The following is a 21,965-nucleotide window of genomic DNA, read 5'->3' as shown; positions in this document are numbered from 1 at the left end:
TTTTTAAAATCAAATGCTAGGCACTATAAACCTTTTAAAATTACTAACAAATGAGGGAGGCTTGACTGGGGACTGTTCAAAATTGTTAGCCATGTACTTATAAAAAGGGACACATGAGTGATATTTGTGTATTAAACCCTGGTTATAAAAAGTCATTTGATTTTTATAACAGCATGTTCAGCGGTTACAAAGCCTTAGGACCTTGAGCTAAAAATGTAGAATCTCACTGTAGAAAGTGCCCTACCAAGGAAACAGGGAACGCTGTACTGGCAAAAGATAAATACGCATGCATCTGTAGACATATACGTGTAGGCCTATATTTATAAGGAATAATTATACTTTAAATTTGATTTTTTAAATGAGCAATAAAAAGTCCTCTGACAGAATTTTTCTTGGGATCTGAAAGAACCCTTTCCCCATACCCAGCTCATGAAATTTGGCTAGTATTAGAAGTATGACTACTTAGGAAATTATTTGGGTGGGTTTTCAAGAAGTCAAATGTAACAAAAATAAGGAATATTTCTAAAAATGCAGCTCTATATAGGTGAAAAGGAGAAAATGGGAAGAAAGAAAAGGAAGAAGCCAAAATAACAAAAATAATGGAGGAGAAGGGAATAAGCATTAAGGAAAAATAAAAAACATCATTTCCGCAGGGTTTATAATGTGCCAGGCACTCTGCTGATAAGCCCATTATATTTTTTTGGGGGGGGCGCGGGGGAGTCTCATTTACCATATACAGCAATCCTAGGAGATGGGTCTTAAAATTCCTTTCTCACAAATGGAGAAATTAAGATCAGAGATGTTAAAACATCAATTTCATAAGCACGCACAGCAAGTAAGTGCGGAGTAGGGAAAAGAAACTGCCATCTGGCTGATCTTGGAGGTGGAAAAAGTTAACCCTGGCTCCATTCTCAAAACTTAGTCATTCTGCAATCTCTGTCTCCCTTTAAGTGCATGAGAAGCGCAGGCCAGCCACGCGGCAGTTAGGCCAACTAGTTATTTGGGGAACGGGCTGGGGCAGGATCCAGAGGCCCCCCTCCCTTCCATTCAGGCAGGGAGGGGGCAGGTCCATGCAGCCTCAAGTAGAGAGGAGGGAAATAAGATGATCCATTTTCATAAATTTTTCCACAACTTCTGCACTTTTGCTTTTTATTTTTGACCTCTTACCTCCCAAGAATCCTAGAAGATTAAATGCAATCTTTAGAATCTTTTAGCAGGTGATTCAAAGCACATTACCTGCCGGCCATTCTACTGTGGTGAAATGCTGGCATTTCATGAAGGGCAGGGCTCCTGGGCGCCCCACACTAACACTGGGGGCTTATGTGCTCTTCAGCAAGTCCTCAAACTCCCCGTTCTTCTCCCTGTTAAAAGAGGTCCGTGCCTTGTTCCTGAATGTCCTCACATGGTAAACATCAGAATTAATTTTTTTTAAGAAAAACAGAACCACAAAAATGCTATCGAATTGATGTGTGTGCCACTTATAGAGATCGTTTTTAGGAACATGTTCAATCTGAGTGACACTTTAAAGAAAAAGCAAGCATGACTATTCCATGATGAACTCATAGTATTTTCTTCCCTTAGATTACCTTTCTCATCCTCTTCACATCTCTCTTGATAAATGGGTCAGACACCATCATCCCCATTTTACAATTGAGGCAATGAGAGGTTAAGTGCCCGACCGTTGGCAGTAACCAAGATGAGAACGGGACTGAAGTCTCCTGTCCAAATCTGAGCTTCATTTTACCTCCTCCTTAGGGCCAAATTGCTACCTCAGAAACTACCTTTGTCCTTAGTTCCCTTGGCTGTAAAAATAGGGTCATATCATTTCTGTAATAGGCCGTCACTCTTAGAACTAAGATTGTATTATCTCGGGAATTAGAGCCCTGAGTGCTTGTGGCATAAAAATGCTTTATACACTTAGCAAAAAATTAGAACTTTTCTAATGGGGGGGTGGGTTTGAACTGGCTTGTTGATGATCTGAATCATCCCTGACCTAGGATGTGGACTTTGGCAGATGAATCTGAAGGCAGAAAATGTTTCCAGATCCATTCTCATTCAGTACAATACTGGACAAGTTTTAGAAGTCCTTCTTTATGGCATTCCCTTGCTATCACTATGGGCTATTTCCTTCACAGTGCTTCTATTTTTTAATCAATGGAAATTACTCATCACGATTAAAAACTTGTGTGATTATTTTTCCTATCGCGAAATGGAAATTGCTGGAAAATTATTCTGAACTACTTTGCTCTACATTTAGCCTTTAATGCCTTGGTAGAAACGTAAGGAGATGCTGAAGCCGTGTCATTAACGTGTCATTTGCTTCCCTGTTACTTGCCTGACACACAACCCACACCGAGAAGTGTTGCACTTGTCACTTTAAGAAGATCAGTTTTAGGCTATTCATGTTTGGAATGTCGGTGAAGTTAAAAAAAAAAAAAAAGAATACCTATGACAGTATTCACACATTTTGGCCTAAGAAAACATCATTTTTGCCTGTTTTTCAATGGTCACCGTATGCCAAAATTATTCACTGCTGTCTCTTTAATCCCTCGCACAGGGCCAGGCATATAGTGGGTACTCAGTCCCTGCCAAATGAATACATGGTGTGCTAGTAAGAGGAACGCGAGAGCAGTCTTATTCTTTAACTAAGAAACATGGACAAAGAATTTTCCTACTTCATGATTAAGGTATTATTGGATTAGAAGTCTCCTAAAGAAAGTCTCAGATGAATTTGTGCTCATGAGCCTCCTTTCCAGCCATTTCCAATCAGAGAAAAACAGGTGAGAAAAGTCAGGAGTGCCAAGGATAAGAAGGACGGTTCTGCCCAAACGGATGCTATGTACAGCTGCAGATGTAAAATGAAAGGAGTGGTCTTCTTGTTTGTTAGGACGCCTGTTTGATCTTACCTACAAGTAATACAGATGCCAAAAATTACTACTTTGGGTGTGGAAACCGCCTGTAAATACACATTCACACATTCAAGCTAAGATTATACCTAAAGTGCTTCCTGATGGCGATACTTAATTCTAAAAATGGGGCAGTGTGCAGTCCACCTTCTAAATCTAACGTTATAATCATCTTGGGTTATTTTTATAGCCAACTAAATGAGAAAGTGTAATAGGATGAGGTAGGTAAATTTAAGTTTCTAGAAGCAATTGTGTTTTCATTGTGTTCTACCCTGGAATGTTTTTTGTTGTGGTTTTGTTTGTGAACCAAAGCAAACTAACATTTCTGTGAAGTTTATGGTATTCTAGAGAGGAAAATACTTGGTAGAATGTTTTTTTAACTTCTAATATTTCCAACCTAAATGAAACTTTCACAGATCAAAAAGAGTACAAGACATGTTAGAATACGAGGAGCTCTTTTGTGAGAGTAAGGACAGGTGTTGTAGAGCACTTATTCCCATCCCCGTGGAAAAGGTCAAGTGTAGTTCCACCCTAGGGTACTTTTGTTTCTTCATTAGAAACATTTAAATTTAACAGAATTCATTTTTGAAAAGTTGGATGTACAACTTAAATGTCATAAATGGTACTCACTTCTCTCTCCAACTGTATCTGGGCACACATTCGAACCTTAACGTTTCCTCATCTTTATTAGTATCATTTCTTAACAGTCTTGCCATTACTGCTGCATGAAACTCTGTAAAACATATTTATCTGTTTTCTTGTTTGAGTATATAGTTCCTATATGTTGCTATCAGTAAAACATTACCAATGGACTCATATGCCAATTTAAACTTACACCACTTCAGGGGCGCCTGGGTGGCTCATTCGGTTAGGGTTAGCGTTCGGCTCGGGTCATGATCCCAGGGTCCTGGGATCGAGCCCCGCACTGAGCTCCCTACTCCGTGGGGAGCCTGCTTCTCCCTCTCCCACTCCCCCCTGCTTGTGTTCCCTCTCACACTGTGTCTCTCTCTGTCAAATAAATAAAATCTTTAAAAATAAATTTAAAAAAATAACCTTATACCACTTCAACAATAATGCAGTGTTATGTTTAGGAGCCAAACTTCTAGAGTACTATACTGTATCCCATATTGTGCAATGTATTATTAGGAAGGCCTGCTTTTTCCCAGGACTTCAAGTTCTGTGAAATTATGAGGTGCTTTAGTTATAGCTTGATTCTCACCTCATATGAGAAAAAGTTATAAGCATGTTATCATGGTTGGCTTTGTGTCTCCCTAGGCTTTAGTGTTGTGGTTCTTTTTGGAAGGACTTGAGTCAGGAGTTGGAGAAGAGAAAAGAAATAGTGGACCTGTTCTTTCATTTAAATATGATACCAACCCTTTGCTGCTTGTGCTTTTTGTTAGCTCTTTTGTAGCATTTATTTTGGAGACCTCGTTTCCCCGGTGCAGTATTTTCTAAAATTGAAAGGGAAAATGAAGAATGGTAGAACCTAGGAAAAGAGCTCAAAGTAGGGAAAATGGACTGAGCGAAGGGGTGACTGTCATTCAATCCTATTGTGAACTTATGTCATTGCCTAAGGGGAAATTTGGATTCATTTCAATAACTAGGGGAAGTAGTTAACCATTCAAAAACTCATTCAGATGACCAAATGAGAATTCTTATTGGTACTGCATTTCTCAAGATAAGTAGGCCTTACTCCCCCACCTGTAGATCATTTCCAGAATTGTATTCCTGAAACGTTTAAACCTTAGTACTTAGAACACTGATGGTAGGATATACGTCGTCGACTGATGATGCCGTTCTCCAAGAAGCTGTCTTAGACATTATCTGAGAATATCATCCCCTGTAGGAAAAATTTAAAGTTCTAATCATTTGGCTCTATACAAAGTGGGTAATTTTTCAGCTGTAAAAGTGGTCACAAAGCTTAGCTTTATTTGCTTCCTCTTTATTTTCAAAAATGTATATTGAGATGAATGTTATTAATGTTTACAGAATAGGTGCAGCACTAGGTACCTATATATGGTTTACCCCATCTTCTAGGGCAGTCCTCCAAGAAAATCACTGTACAGTCTAAATCAATTTTATTCTCTATAAAAGCCAATCAGACTTCTACTTGATCCTGCTTCTCATCTTCAAATAATTCTCTTTTCCATTCCAAGCATTTGCAATGGTTATCTTTAAGCAATTTATTTTTGGATGCTTTGTAAAGAAATTCCTGTCCTTTAAATCAGCTAACAAAATTCATACATGTAATTTGTATCGGGTGGGGTTAATTTTCTCCTCATTGAATTGTGCATAGAAGAAGATAGTATTTGGGAAATTTTATAGCCCCCCCCCCCCCGGCTTTTTGGTGGATCGGTATCGCATACTGGCTAGGGATGCAGATCCTGGAGCTAGAGGACACTGGCATTGGTATTTGCTAGCTGTGCAATCTGAGTCAGATGATGTAATCTTTCTGTGCCCTGATTTCTTCTTCCATAAGATGGAAATACTAATATTACCCTACACAGATAGGGTTGTTGTGAGGAATGAGTTAATACATGCAAAGGACTTAGAACAGAACTCTTGGTAAGATCTTGCTGAAAAAGCCAAATCATTATTTCATAGTACGATTTCTTTGTATATGTAAACTAGACTTTGCCATGCATATTAGCGCATTAGCCACACTTTTAAAGAAGGACCAGTAGCCTGGACTTAAAAAGGCAGTACCAGAGTTATTTCAAAATCCTAGTCAATTGTGCAGTTTTTATTTGCTGTGTTCACTTTAAGTCTGGTCTCCTTAGGATGACTTTTCATTACTGAAAGTGCTTTAACTGGCTCCTGTCACGGTGTAGTTTACATGAGTTTTTTAAAGTTTTATAATTCCACGAGTGATTTTTCTTCTGCGAGTGACATTACTCTCAGTTTAAGAGCGGCACTTCTGGGCTGACTCAGGGAAGAAGATCTGGTCTCTTTCATATTCCAAGAGAAACGGCCGCCTCGGGAGAAGCTGTCAGGCGGGCTTCAAGGCTTTCTGGCCCGTGAGACACTGGCTCACCAGTTTCCGTTGATCTGCTTTGTAGCTTGCAGTGCCCCACAATGACGAGTGGACCCGCTTTGCCAGGACCCTCGTGGAGATTCGCGCTAACAGAGCTGACAGTGAGGAGGAAGGCACCGTTGAGTTATCTGCCTAGTGGAAACGAGCCACCCGACCCCAGCCCCGACCTTCGCCTTCTAGAACTCGGCTCTGCCGTCGTCGATCCCACTTGGCATTCAGCGTCCATTCAGCATCAGTGTTGCGTGACCTTTTGGGTGTCCTATTGTGCTGGCTTTGCTCCAAGTATTCCAGATGTATCCCACCCCGCTTTCCACTGACCTGCCGTTCACCAGAGCCTTTCTATCTTTGTATTTCTGTCTCAAAAATTGGGGGGTGGGGTGTAGGCTTTACGGGTTTAGTTGTTGCCTTTTAACTACTTAGTAGCTGTATTTAATAGCTGGAAACCTCTGGTTAAATTTGTTCTTACATGCACTTCTGGCATAGTCCTATTAAATCCATATGAAGCCACATATGATTAGGTGCAGATGTGCTGTGCTTCATGATATGGTACAGGGCCAAAGACTTGAGATGTGGTGTTTTCCACGGTGACTCACGTTATGGATGGATTTACTAGAAGAACATTGCTGCTCCTTATTTATTGTGGTGTGCTGCATGGAACATATTTATTTGAAAGCATTAAAATAAACGATCCTAGAGCATGTGCATAATGAGAGGACCGTATTGTCTCTCTGCTGCTGTTGAGGTTGCATTAAGTTCCAAATAACAATTACAGTATGCCGGTTCCACTGAGGACAAGAAATCTTTAGAGGTTTGTTGCAGTGAGCAGAATGAATTTTAATGCCTATTACTTCTAGGTACTTTAACAATATTTCAAATGTAGTTGACCACTGATACTTGTCATTCAAGCTAACACAGTCCAACAAAAATCTGTGGTTCCTGAATATGACACCAGTGTTGCCAATAAAATGTTCCAAACCAGGTCTGCACCAGCGTGGATAAATCCTTTGCTTGGGGAAAGCCTGACTGGAATTTTGCTATGACAAGAGGGTGGGGGAGATACGTTAAGGCCATGTTAAAGATTGATAATGAACTTACAGGCAGCCAGCCTGGCTGGACTTAAACCAAGACTCTGGTTTTATTTTTACGAGGGAACGTGTGTGGTTTTTTGGAAAGCTTTCCCTTACCTCCTTCACCAGAGCCACTCCTGCCCAAAGACGGTCTCAAATGTTGGAGTAAGGAAAATAGGTTAAGGTGAACAGATACCAAATGTTCTGCACATTTCTTCAAATTTTTAAAAAATTTACACCAGAAAATTATGTTTATTGCTATTGGACTAGGCAATATGTCTATAAAGAATTAATAGAAAATTTTCTAAAAAGTCATTTCATGCCTCGAGAGAATACAAATAAATAGTGGTTGAGTCATGAAAAACATCTGAAGACAGACTTTCAGCTTTTCAGGAAGAGAATCTCCATGGTGCTTTGGTGGTAGGGACTCCTTTAACTGTGAGATTTCTTTTAAAAATAACGGCATGCTTTTGCTCTAAGTGCCCTATGGTATATAGATACTGACATTCTTGGAAGGCAGGAATTAAATGTTTGAAGATAAAATATGAGGGTCTTAAATAGGTTTAAAAGCAGTCCAATAAAAGTACCAGGGGAAAAAAAAGTTTCTCAAGCATACACTAAAGGACCAAGAATAAATCAATAATCCATGAGCTGCTGTTACAGGCCAAACTCTCAATGATTCCATGAGTGAAGACCGAATGGTGAAAAGGCCAGAGCCTCCTGTAGTAAGCACATGAAACATTACGTGAGTTTATATACATACACATCCCGCTGTGGTAGCGAGTCTCCAAAACAGTCTTGTGTAGAGACTCCATGTGGAGTCTGGGCTGAGCTGGCATAAATGATGGCATATGGGGCAAGTGACGCTGTGTGGGGTCCAGGACATGGTTATGAGGAGACTTAGAGCTTCCTTTTGGTCTCTGAGCACACTCACTCTTTGTCCCTAAGTCAAGAAGTACAACCACCTGTGTAAGAGGTAAAACCATCCCGAGACCCCCAGGCCACACATGGGCCCAAGGTGACTGTGCAGTGGCCATGTGGCTAGAGAGATACCCAGCCAGTCCACAGCCACCTCATGTCCTGGATGGAAAGTGGTGGCCATGAAAATTTGCCTCTCTCATCTCCTCCTGCTGACGGCACACCTGACTAACAGCCCCAGCTGCTCTGCTTTGAGATCCATCACCATGTTTGACCAAGGCCATGCTTTCCACCGGCTGCTCGCAGCATGGACAGATACTGAGGCAGGCCTGTTCTTGGGAGATGTGAGACTTCTCTGAGAGGTAATTGGCTCAAGGACTCCCTGTCAGCATTGCTAAAACTTTCTAGAACTGTGCTGCAATCTAAAACTAACCATTCTTCCTTCCCTTCCTCCCTCCCTCCGATCTTTCCCTTTCTCTCAGGGTCAGACCAACATCTGATGGCTCTCCCAGCATAATCTGTCTGGAGAAGACATGCTGGGCCTCATAGGAGAGTAAAGAGACTGAAAATCACCAAAAGAGTTGCAAGAATAAACAAATACTGGGATACCTGGGCGACTCAGGCGGTTAAGTGTCTGCCTTCGGCTCGGGTCATGATCCTGGGGTCCTGGGATCGACTCCCGCATCGGGCTCCCTGCTCGATGGGCAGCCTGCTTCTCCCTCTGCCTGCTGCTCCCTCCTGCTTGTGCTTTCTCTGACGAATAAATAAAATCTTAAAAAAAAAAAAATTAACAAGTACCATTAGGGGCCAGGGAAGCAGCACTGAGACTGGATTTGGAGGGATTTAAGGGAGCCAGAATGTAAGACGGGAGAGGCAAGAATTCACTAACTTTGGCCACTTCTTTGGGATATGCGATTTTATACTCTGGCAAGGACTCCAGGGGATAGTGTGGTTGATCCAGTCGTTCTTAGAAGTCTGGAAAAGCCGTAGCCTACACTTAATGAAGTGAAAATGTGTGAGTTCCCCTGACTGATAGTACAGATAGGAATAAAGAGGTTGAAGGAAGTAGATGTTAGAATAGAAATATTAGGTAAAGCTGGAAGACACATCCAAGTGTTACATAGTAGGGCCCAGAGCACACACCCTTCACCAACACCATCAGCAATGAGGTAGTGAGAAAAACTAAGTATCTTCAGGGATTTTAGTCATGGCCTTCTTTACAGGTCAGGGCTGATGGCAGGAGACACAGTCACAGAGCAGGGCTTGGTAGTATCTGTGGGGATGATGACACCCTGGACTAACAGTGGCCAGGTGGCAGCAGTTAACCCCCAGAAACCAGGAAGCCACAATTACCGTAATGGCCAGCTACATCAGAGGAGCAGCAAAGGAGGCTTTACACGTTCATAGAACATAGCATCCTAAGGGCAAAACAGGCAGCTCAAATGGTGGTTAACATCTATAACTCAAAACATAAAAGCAAGAATGGAGAAGCAAAAAAAAAAAAAAGGAAAAGAAATGAAAAATTTGGGAGCAAGTGGCTCAAGGCAGTTACCTCAATAGAAAATCATGATCCTCCGCTCATTACCCAGACCAGATCCAATTTTCTGATCTAGAACCCATTGACTGAAGACATAGCTTGCCTAGCAGGAAGGATACATGGCAAACATATTGTGATGATTTCTTCAGTCCTTCCCCAAAGGGACCTATGGCCATTTATTCAGGTCAATGTATAATGCAGAAAGAAAAATCAGATACTTGGAGACCTAGTGGATACAGGGTCTAGGTTCACAATGAAACCCAAAGCCATATCACAGTCCCCCAGTTAGAATGGTAACTTATAGTGACTAGGTAAGATAATAAAGCCCTCTAGGTCACAAAGGGCTCATTGGGTCTATGGACACATACAGTGACCATTTCCCCAATCCTGAGTGTTCAATTGGAACTGACATACTTGGCATGGGGTCCCTGGCCTCTGGGGTAAGACCTATACAGAAGGGAAGGCCAAGTGGAGGTCTCTGAAACTGCCATACCCCCATCTCCTCCTACCAAAATGGTAAATAAAAAACAGTATTACATCTCAGGGTAGGGCGGGGAGGATGGCAGACATTAGTGACATTCTTAGAGTCCTGGAAGATGCAGAGTGGTGGTCCCTAGAATTTATCCATTTAAGACACCAGTCTGGCCCCTTCATAAGTTAGATGGATCTTGGAGAATAACTGAAGAGTTCTGCAAGCTCAACCAAACAGGAGCTCTTATCAAAGCTGCTGTGTCATATGTCACATCTTTCTTGGAACAGATTAATAAGGCCTCTGGTACATGGTAGGTGGCTGATTGATGAATGCATTATTTTCTATTCCAACTATATAAGATTAGAAACAGTTTGTACTTATGTGGGAAAGAGCACAATACTTATTTACACTTCTGTCTCAGGGCTGTTAACTTCTTATCCTCCACCATATTCTAAATAGGTCTGGACTTGCCTGAACATCCACAGAACATTACATCAACCCATTACATCAATGGCATCACACTGATTAGGAAGGATAAAGAGTTAACTAATGCACCAGAAGTCCAGTAAGGTATATATACTCCAGAGGGTGGGAGATGGATTCAAGGAAGATTTGAGAACATGCTACTTCAGTGGAGTTTTTAGGTACATGCTGGGATATCCCTTCCCAAGTGAAAAAGTGCTGGAGCTTAGAACTCCCAAAACAAGGAAGCACAGCCTGGAAGACCTCTCTAGGTTCTGAAGGCAACACACTCCACGTCTTAGAATACTCAGTTCTACCAGGTGGCATGCAAGGCATTGGGTGGGGCTCAGAATGAGAAAGGACTTTGCAGAAGATCTGAACTGCAGTGCAAGGAGCTCTACCAGGCCATTCAACCAACATTCTATGGTATTAGAAGTGTCACCAGTGGGAAAAGATATGGCAACTTATGGCAAGCCCCAGTAGGGAAATTGTAATAGTGGCCCATGAGGTTCCAAAGGAGAGTTGAGCAATCTGAAGCGAAGAATTATGTAACTTTTGAGAAATAGTGCCTGACATGTGACTGGGTCATGGAAGAAGTAGAGCTCTTCACCATGAAGATATGAAGATACGAGACATCCAAATAGCCCAGCGAGTCCTGGCAGCCTCCCTCACCAAGTTATAAAGTTAGAAAGATCCAGAAGAAACCTCTTCCATAAGATGTAAATTGTGCATCCAGGAGGTACATCTGAGCAGAACCAGAGGGCATGAGTAAGCTGCATGAGCAAGGCACCCAGAAGCCCAATGTCACCCAACAGGATTTCACCAGCACCCCTTTCCCGTGCTTCATAAATGGTTACGTGGGGAGGGTGGGTTCTGTAGGACTGGCTGAAAAAAAGAGGAAAAGGTCCAAGCTTGGTTTACATATGGGTTGGCTCAGTTTGTGGGTGAAAGAATGGGTGACAGCTACATTACAGCCATATTTAAGGGTGGCCTTAGAAGACCTTAAAGAGGGAAAAACTTTCCAATAGAGCTGTAAGGTATGCACATAGTCATCCACTCTGTGTGGAAAGACAAGGGGCCAGGAGTAAGTACATATACATACACTGCCCTAGGCCAAGCCATCATCATCTGTCTCATGAATTCTTGCAAGGATCTCCTGACCTCCCAGCTTCCACCTTTGACCTCTTCAGTCTCTTCCCGATATAGCCGCTTAAATGACAGTTACAACACTGAACTCCTCAGCTTAAAGCACACCAATGGCTTAAGTCATGGGGATATAAAGTATAGCATAGGCAATATAGTAATATTTTAATAACTTTGTATGGTGACAGATGGTGACTACACTTATTGTGGTGAGCTTTTTATAATGCATTAAATGTCAAATTACTATGTTGAACACCTGAAACTAATCTGACATGGTAGGTCAACTCAACTTCAATAAAAACAACCAAACCAAACCAAAACACATGGTTTCTCTCACCTCACTTGGAGTAAAGGCAAAATCCTGATAGTGGCCCACAGGCCCTGTATGATTTGACTTTCACTTCCTGTCTGATCTTCTATCCTGTTACTTAATCTTCGCTAATCCACTCCCATTTCTCTCACCTCAATCTTCCTTCCACCAAGCAGCACCTCCAACTATAGGGCCTTTGTACTCATTGTTTCTTCTGTCCAGAATGTGGAAAGCACTGAGTTTATAAACCCTTATGCACATATTTCAAAATTTCACCCTTTAATGTAATTAAGGTCATTCCTCTGACTTTTCCAACTAACCTTTTATCTGTGAAAGTAACAGGCTCTCTAACTGCTTACCATCAACCTCAATAAGAAGTCATAGTTTAAAATAGCAACAACAGCAACTGAAGATGAGCTTAAAAGCATCTGATGCTCCCAATGAGAGCACTGAGAGGGAGAATTAAAAATTATATGTAAAATTAAAATGAGAAAAAGTGTAAGTTTTTTTATTTTTATTGAGGCATAATTCACATACGACAAAATGCACAGATAGGGAGTGTTTGGTTCAACAAATTTTAACAATTATGTACACTTATGTAACCAGCACATTCCACAAGATCCAGAACATTTTAATAAGGAGGGAAATACTCTTGTGGCCCTTTCTAGCAATCACCGTTTTGATTTCTGTCAACGCAGATTAGTTGTGTCTGTTCCATTCTTAAACTTCATAGAAGTGAAATCACACAGCAGGCCTAATTTTTATGTCTCGGGTTATTTTGCTTGACATAATTTTTTTGACCTTCGTCCATGTGCTGAATATTTTAGTAATATGTCCCTTTTTATTGCTGACTGGTATTCCATTTTATGATTATTCTGTATTTATTTATTCACCAGTTACTGATTATTAGTGTTTAACTTTCTAAGAATATTCATAAGCGTTCTGCAAAGTAGTTGTACCATCTAGCATTTCCACCAACAAAGCATCTGCGTTCCGGTTGCTCCACAGCTGTTCCAGTATCTAGTATTGTTGGTCTATTTCTTTTGGGCCATCTTGGAGAGTATGAAACAGTATCTAGCTGTGGGTTGTTTGCCTATACTTGAGACTAGTGGTTTTGAGCACCTTTTCATGTGCTTATTGGCCATTCTTACATGTCACATTACACCTTTTTCTATAAAAAAGCTGCTCAAATATTTTGGCCATTTTTAAGAACTGGATTTTCTTTTCAAGAAAGTTCTTTATATAACCTATATATAAATCCTTTGTCAGTGTTACAAATATTTTTCCCAGTCTAGGACTTGGAACTTCATTCCCTTAAAATACTGTGATATGAAGAGATGTTAAATTTTCTTGAAGTCCAATTTGCCCATTTTTTTTTTTTAAGATTTTATTTATTTATTTGAGAGAGAGAATGAGATAGAGCATGAGAAGGGGGAGGGTCAGAGGGAGAAGCAGACTCCCCGCTGAGCAGGGAGCCCGATGCGGGACTCGATCCCGGGACTCCGGGATCATGACCTGAGCCGAAGGCAGTCGCTTAACCAACTGAGCCACCCAGGTGCCCTAATTTGCCCATTTTAATCCTTTCTGGTATTTTATAGTTCTTCTAGAAAATCTTTGCTTGCTACAGGTCACAGAGACACTATCTTGTTTTCTTCTGGATATTTTATTGTTTTAGCCTAAACGTTAATCTTAATGTTTGTGTAAGGGATGAGGCAGTGGTCAAAACTAATTTTTTTTTAAATTTATGGATATTTAGCTGGTCTGGCAATATTTGCTGAAAAAAATTTTCTTTTTGACCATTAAATTGAATTAGCATCCTTGGTAAAAAGTCAATTGATGATATACAAATAGGTAGTTTTATGAACTATTTTTGAGCAATTTGTCTATTGCTAATAGCTTTTAGTCTTGAAATCAGGCAGTATTAAGTACTCCAAATTTGTTATTCATTTTGAGGGCTTGTTTTTGTTGTGGTGGTTTTTTTAATGTTAATCCAACCTTGCCATCCTGGTATAAACCTCACTTGACCAAAATATATTGCTAGATTCTATTTGCTAATAATTAAAGCAGTTTCCCATAATTGTTCCTTAGGGATACTGGTCTGTAATTTTCTATTCTTGTAATGTCTTTGTCAGGTCTGTTACATGATGATGCTCATATGAGGAGTTGAGAAATGTTCCAACATCCTCTATTTTGTGTAAGAGTATAATATTGGTATTAATTCTTACTTAAATATTTGATAGAATTCACTGGTGAAGCCATGTGGCTCTGGAGTTTTATTTGTGAGAAAGTTTTTGGTAATAAATTCATTTACTTAATAGAAATAGCCTATCCAGATTTTTTTTTTTTGGTTCTATTTTGGCAAGTTGTATTTTTTCAAGAAATGTATCCATTTCATCAAATTAACATAAAATTCTTCTTCTATCCCTTCATTACCTTTTTATATATATAGAATCACAGATGTCTTCTTTTTAATTCTTGATATATTGGTAATTTGTCTTTTTTTTTTTTTTTAATAGTCTTGCCAGGTATCAATATTGTTAATTTAAAGAACCAGCTTTTGGAATTGTTGATTTTTCTCTATTGTTTGTCCACTTTTTCTTCTACTTTGGATTTAATTTGCTCTTTTTTCCTACTTCCTAAAGTAGAAACTTAGATCACTGGTTGTAAAACACTTCTTCTAATTTAGGCCTTTACAGTTGTAAAGTTCCTTACTGCTTTTACTGTATGTATCCTACAAATTTTTATCTGTTGTGCTTTCATTATCATTCTGTTCAAAATATTTTCTAATTTGTTGTAATATATTATTTGACCCATGGGCTTTTTAGAAGTGTGTTTAATTTCCAAATATTTGGAAAGCTTTCCAGATATCTTTGTTTTTATTTCTAGTTTGATTTTGCTTGGTAAGAAAACATACAGAGTAAGAAATACTCTGTATTTCAAATCCTTTGAAATTTATTAAGATTTATTTTATGGGTTAGCATATGGTCTAGCTTGGTCAATGTTCCATGTGCACTTAAAAATAATGTGAATTCTGGAGATACTGGGTCTGTGGTTCTAAAAATGTCAAATAGATTAAATTGCCTGAGAGTACTGTTTCAATCTTCTGTAATCTTACTGATTATTTGTGTGTGTTCAATCAATTACTGAGAAGGGAAGTGAAAATATAAATATGGCTGTGATTTGTCTATTTATCCTTTAGTTCTCTCCGTTTTTATTCATGCACTTTGAGGCTGTGTTACGATATACTCACATATTTAGTTTATTATATCATCTTGATAAACTGACCCTTTTATTATTTTGAAATCTCCCTCTAGTGTCCTTTCATTTCAGCCTGGACTCTTTATTAGCATCTGTTGTAGGACAGGGCTGCTAGCGACAAACTCTCAGGTTTTCCTTATCTGGGTATGTTTCTCTCTCATTTTTGAAGAATAATTTTATCAGAAGTAGAAATCTTCATTAACAGATTTTTTTTTTTCCCAGCACTTTGAAGATCTCATCCCACTGCCTTCTGGCCTCTATGGCTTCAGATAAGATATCAGCTGTTAATCTTATTTAGGATCCCTTGTATATGATGAGTTGCTTCTTTCTTGTAGCTGCAAGATTCCGTCACAGGTTTTGTTCTGATAGTTTGATTCTGATGTATTTGTGGGTGGATCTCCGAGTTTGTCCTACTTGGATTTCACGGAGCTTCTCAGATAGGTTGTTTTTCATCAATTTTGGGAAGTTTTCAGCCTCTACCTCTTCAAGAATTCTGCCCTTTCTCTGTCTCCTCTTCTTCTGGAACTCCTATTATGTGCGCATATTGGCATACATGATGGTTTCTCATGGGTCTGTGTTCAATTTTCTTTCTTGTTTCCCCTTTTTGTTCTTCAGATTGCATATTTCAGTTGACCTTATTTGCTTATTCTTTCTTCTGCCCTAAAATCATCATGCTGTACTTCCCTTTAGTTCTTTAGACACGGTTTCCTTTAACTCATTGAGTATACTTATAATAGCTGGTTTAAAATCTTTGTCTAGAATGAAAATCCAACTCTGGGTTTCCTCAGACACAGTTTTTCTTGATTTCTTTTTTCTTGTGTATATGCCACACTGTTTCTTTACATGTCTTGTACTTTTTTGTTGAACACCAGGTGTTTTGAATATTGTAATGCAGAACTCTGGAAATCAGATTTGTTGTTGTTGCTTATTGTAATCATTTATTTAGCAAATTCTCTGAACTAATTCCATACGGTATCTATTCTGGGTCATGTATGGCCCCTGAAGTCTGTTAATTTGATGTTTAGCCAATGGTTGGACAGAGATTTCTGTAAATGCCTAGAATCAAAAAACTCTGCCAGTATTTGCCAAAGGGCTCATGTGTGTTGAGGCACACTTTCAACACTGAGCTGGGCAGTTTACCACTCTGCATTAGTCTTCATTTCCTTTTTCTGAAGAGCCTCAAGGTTGGCAGGAGGTTGAGAACTGAGGGCCTTTTCAGGTCTCTCTGAGCATATGACTGTTCTGACTCTGGGTGTGTGTTCTTCCAGATTCCCAGCAGCATGCTAGAGCTCTTCAAAGCCCTATGAACATCTCATTCCCCAGACGGTCCTCTCAAGGTTTTGGTTAATCTACTGTTTGCCCCGTTATTTATTACCTCAGACAACTAAGATATTAGCCTACGAACTGCTTCTTCAGTTAGGAAGAAGGAAATGCATACATTGCATCGTGAGGCAGGACAAAGGCTGAGGACTGTGGAGGAATCTCTACTCTCCGCAATCATAAAATTCAACAGACATCAGCAATCACTTCACTTCTGTCTTAGGAAAAAAGAAGGCCTGTTTCAATTTTTCTCATCCCCACCTTTTCATTTTTCTGATTTTATTCTAACAGAGTATAAGCCTTTTATAAGACTAGAGCTGATTCAAATAACAAGGTTATTACAAAAAGCAGCTTCTTACATGGAGTGGCTGTCAGGACACCTAAATTCTCAAATTAATAAACCACATCTCTATACTCAGAACTTATGTAGGTAAATTTTACTTCAAAACAGAAATTCACACTTTGAAATCACTTTTTTGAAAAAAGTATAAGGATATAGATACAGATATATATCCATATATCCTTTCAGTTAATGTTTAGTGTGGGTCAGTCAGTAATCTGCTCGTTTATGTAGGAATGGTGGAGGAAGCAGCACAGTGCAGGGGTACATGTCCTCTCCTTTGACTTGAGGGAGTGCAGGGCACTTGTTGGGAATAGAGTAAGACTTCTCCACCATTAGTGGTGATGGAGATTTTACGTCCAGAAGTAATTCCAGCAAATCCCACATTCTGTAAACTGTCTCCATTCCCTCCAGACACACTTTGAGGCCAAGTACCCATAGATATTTAACTTGGTTTTCCATTATTTCCAACTTTTGTTGAAGAATGGCATTTTCTAATTATAGTAGGGATTTTTAAGATGGTCTGATTCAGTTCACATCATATCGCGTTGCACTGTAACAGTCTGTAAATTTATCTCTGCTTTTTCCACATTACCTTTCCATTTTAAACTCATGGGGCAAATGCTTCAAGTTTACCTTAATCCTCTCTTTACTGATTTTAATAGGTCATAAAACAGTTTAAGATGAACCTGCCTTCGGCTCAGGTCTTAATCTTGGCGTCCTGGGATCGAGCCCCGCGTCGGGCTCCCTGCTCAGCGGGAGGCCTGCTTCTCCCTCTCCCACTCCCCCTGCTTGTGTTCCCTCTCTCGCTGTCTCTCTCTCTGTCAAATAAATAAAAATTAAAAAAAAAAAAAGATGAACCTTGGGGCGCCTGGGTGGCTCAGTTGGTTAAGCGTCTGCCTTCAGCTCAGGTCATGATCCCAGAGTCCTGGAATTGAGCCCCGAGTGGGGCTCCCTGTTCAGTGGGGAGTCTGCTTCTCTCTCCCTCTGCCCCTCCCCACCTGCTCATGGACTCTCTCTCTTTCTCTCTCAAATAAATGAATTTTAAAAAACAAAAACAAAAGATGACCCTCAAGAGACTTGTCAGGATTCACCTGGTCCTCAGGCTCTGGAATTCTCTGAAATAGCAAAAGCACTTACTGTGGTAAATAATCAGTGATCACCCTTCCCTTCTACTCTAAGCTAGGAATGATACATCTGATTCTGAGAACTGGGGACAATAAGAAATTCTGGGCAAAGACTGTCATAAGAATTTCCTGGACTAAGTTTTGTTGAGAAACCCTTGAAGGTAAAGAACAGGGCTTGGACTGCCACGAGACCTAGATTCAAATCCTAGCCCTCTCATTTGCTAGCTGAGAGGCCACGAGCAAAACACTGCGCCTCTGCGAGTCTTGGGTTTCCTCATTTGTAGCACAGGAAAAAGAACAGTACCTACTTTAAGGGCTGTGGGGAGGATTTAATGAGATCATGCCTGGCATGTAATACCTCATATTAATGAGTTCTCAGTGGCCAAAGAACTCCATGGTGGAGGCAGAGTGACTTGCCCCTCTTTTTCTTTTGAAAGCAGCTCAACAAGACCAGAGCGAGAGCAAGAGGCCGAGGGAGGTGATAAGAGACAGGGAAAAATGGTTTCTTTAAGTTGAATTTCCTTTTCCCCACCATACAGGACTATGGTATGCTTGCACAAGTCTGTTCTGAGAACCTGAGTCTGTTTTAAAGTCACCTTAGAACTGATTCACTGCCAAATCACGCATCCTGCAAAGGGGCAGGGGCCCTGGCTAATGGAATCAAAGGGGTGGTGGGCACCGAGGCCCCGGCGGCCAGAGCAGCGTGCTGGGGGTGTGCCTCTGACCTGGAAGAAGCAAGCCTCAGACAGGCACAATTAGTGTGTCTTCTTAACTTTCCTTCTGAAGTTATTCGAGGGGACTGTGGTTTTGCCTTGAGCAAAACCCCCTTAACAGCCGGGAATCTAAAAACAAACATTATTTTATTAGGTTACCCCAGCAGATGAAAGCAGAGTGTTCCATTTGGACTCTTTTTTGGAGTCAATTAATGCATTAGCTAAAAACAAACCCTTATGAAAGAGAGTTCCCGTTGTCCTCAGCAGCTTCTAAAGGAAAACTTGCCCCTGTGCTCCTACGGACACATAAACATCAGGCAGTGAGAGAGAAAGAGAGAATGAGTTGTAAATAATATTCATTGATAAGAAAAACTATTTTAATGACCTATCTCAACTCCAATGCAGTACTAATCTCAAAAGATACAATTTTTTAAAGCTTTATTTTTAACAATGATCAGGAACTTTAAATATTGTTTATATGACAGTTCCTGAGTCAATTTAAGTCATTAACACCAATTTTAAACAGCTGTAGCTTTAATAAAAGACGTATTTATGACTTCTAAAGTATGTGATCGATACGGAAGACTGTGATTGTTTTCAGTTATGGTTTTAACTCCAACAATGGAAAAGGCTTGTAAATGGATTTTTGAGAAATCCATTCACCCATCCTTCAAAATGGTTAATAACCAAGAGCCTACTAAGTTCCAGGCACCGTGGAACTCTGAACAAAAGCCTCAGTCCCTATCCTCATTAGAGCCCAGGCCAGGCTTTCAAAGTAAAGACTGCTAGGGTTTTAAGACAGAGGTGCAATGCTTTCAGCTGCCTCTGGCCTTGGAAAAGAGGCGGTGGACCCCCTGTGGTCTTCCTAACATTGAAAATAGAACTCCTCCTTGGTGAGGGCTGGGTTATTCCCAAAAGGTAAAACAAAAGGCACACCCCCTCTGTGGGCAGTACCATCTGTGGAAAGAACATTTCACTGCTCTTACCAGTGAATGGGTCTTTAAAAAAAATCTTTGGAAAAATCCACATCCTGAAAGCATTTGATTACCCTGAATTTAAAATGGGCTCTTGCTCAGTGGCAAAGATACAAACTCATCCCCCAAAGAACAGCTTCTGCGGTGAAAAGGCACACGATGACTTTGAGAGAGGGTTATCAACAAGGCTGATAAACGGGGCCACAAGACAGAACTCATCAAATGCCATTGCTGGAGACTTCCCTCCGTCTACCTGAAGAATTCCAACGTGACATGCTGAAGACCTAGCGGGACGGGGTTACAAACAGTTTCAAGCACAATTTCTTCCCGCTTTTATTCCCTGCTCAGTGTTATGTGCTGTTAAACATTTCCAGAAGACTGTCAAAATGTAAGCATCCTGAGGTTTACATAGGCCACACCATTAAATAACATATAAGCACAAAATTTTAAACATTGTTTTCCAGCAATGGTAAATATTTTAGCTAAGTAAAAACTGAAGCTTGAAATGCAATAAGCACTTAAATGACTTTCTGTGCCAGAATTCTTATTTTCCCCTGTGCAACCCTGGCTGCTGGGATTAAGGCGACCCCAGGGAGCTCAGCAAATGGTTGTGGGTTATGAGGTGTAGCATGAGCTTGGCGACAGCATGCCACCCAGCCTCAAGAAACCCAGCCACGACTGGAACCCAAGAATCAGTGTGTTCACTTTGTGGTCAGCTTCACATTTTTTCCCCTCCTTGGAGAAAGCAAGCTGCTACAAAAATCAGGCCTCTGCCCCCACGCCCTAAGCAACAGGAGGTGGACCAAGGGCAGGGCTGGAAGACTCCTCAGCTGATGGGCAGCACAGCAGGCGGAGGCTGCCCCGCCCCCCACCGTGGGCAGGCAGCGTGGGCGTTCCCCAGCTTCCGGTTCCTCAGCAGTACGGGGGGGGGGGGGGGAAGTGACCGGCTGCAAGAACAGCAGCCACGGCCCTGCCGATGACGTCCTGCGCTGTCACTTCAGGAAGAAGGAAAACCCAGAACAAATTTGACGTGGTTTTCACCACACAGTGATTGCAGTCCTATTCCAGGATGTCACAGTCACACCACCCACTGAGCAGAACTCAGATGGAAATTAGGCCTCCTTCAAAGTGTCTCAAGTCACAGCCTATCCTGAACAGAAGCAGCCAAGGATTTTAAAGAAACACGGCCCCGGGGCTCCATCTCCTTTGGCTTCCCGGTTCCTCTGGTTTCTCCTTTACTGAAGAGAATCACCCTCAGTGGCAGGCAAATATAGCAATGGCTCTTGAAGAAGCAGGCAGGGCAATGCACCTTTTCTGAGATTTGGGTCACTGTTGCTAGCATGAAAATCTGATCTCCCACAAAATTCCAGCAAGTGAAGAAAAAGGAATGCAGAAATTTATACTGAGGGACTTCTGTCCACGTTCAAAATACCAGAGCTTGAGTGATTTGTTATTGCCACACTACCCAAATTTCTAAGACATTATTTGGAGTTTTGTGACTGGTCTTTGGGATTAAAATGTAAATATTTATCATGTATCACACTGAGCGGCGACTGGGGCTAAGGATGGGTAGATAGAGGAGCGGTTTTTGCTTTGGTTTTGTGAAACCATGAAGGGAGCCACATCCATCTTTGTGCTGTTTCTGGTGAAACTAACAAAGCTTTTGTTCACTTAAGAAAAAAAAAAAAATCAGACTCATGATGGTGTTGATGCTCCCCGATTTTCTTTTGTTTTGAAGCCCCTCAGTTTTGAACAGTAATTTCGAATGTCAACCCGTTGACTCTAAAAGTCGGACCGAGACTGCAAAGTGGCTGTCTCTCCTGGAGGGACATTGTGGAGATTCAGAAAGTTCAGACTGACCGCTCACAGGTTCTCAGTAGCCTCGCCAGAGTCTAAGAAGTCCAAAAGCCCTAAATTCTGGTTCAAGACTAGCTTCGTTCCCCAAATGATAGTGTTGGCCAAATACCACCAAATGTTAGATACAGTGACATCTGGTTTTCGTATGAGGAAGAATCAGAGAAGATTAGAAAACACAACTGCCATTTCATACCAGTTTTCATGCCCACCTTCCAGTGAAACTTCACACTATAAAATGAAAATCTGTATAAACTCACGGTAAGAAACTGCCCAAAGCACTGGGGATGACTACAGGAAAACTGTCCATGCGCTGGGCTCCTTGCTTATCTAGGGTTAAATGTCATTGCTTTTACTCACTCTGAATGTCGACACACTGAAAATCAGGGTACACATGACCTTGAAGGACCAGGAGGATAAAACCATGCCAACAGGGATAAAAGCACCCTGAAAATGAAACATACAGAGTCCAATAATGACAATTATTGTAGTCATTCACCACCTGACATACATGAGAGCAAACAATTCAA

At 40.8% G+C, this 21,965-nt stretch overlaps 1 protein-coding gene across 4 annotated transcripts in view; it reads left to right on the top strand.

Moving 5' to 3' along the window:
* DYNC1I1 (dynein cytoplasmic 1 intermediate chain 1) overlaps window positions 1-6,918 on the top strand; it is a 301,647-nt gene extending 294,729 nt beyond the window's left edge. For all 4 annotated transcript variants that reach the window (XM_081800510.1, XM_081800508.1, XM_081800509.1 and 1 more), the window contains one exon: window positions 5,966-6,918. In XM_081800510.1, the coding sequence (XP_081656636.1) occupies window positions 5,966-6,076 (111 nt within the window). In that variant the 3' untranslated portion in view covers window positions 6,077-6,918. The remainder of the gene's footprint in view (window positions 1-5,965) is intronic.
* Window positions 6,919-21,965: the final 15,047 nt, after the last annotated feature.

Source organism: Leptonychotes weddellii, chromosome 12 (genome assembly GCF_054177405.1).
Source record: "Leptonychotes weddellii isolate Sample4059 chromosome 12, ASM5417740v2, whole genome shotgun sequence".
In the NCBI taxonomy this organism is placed as follows: domain Eukaryota; kingdom Metazoa; phylum Chordata; class Mammalia; order Carnivora; family Phocidae; genus Leptonychotes; species Leptonychotes weddellii.
The sequence above is the reverse complement of the archived record's forward strand: the minus strand, read 5'-3'. Positions and strand labels throughout refer to the sequence as shown.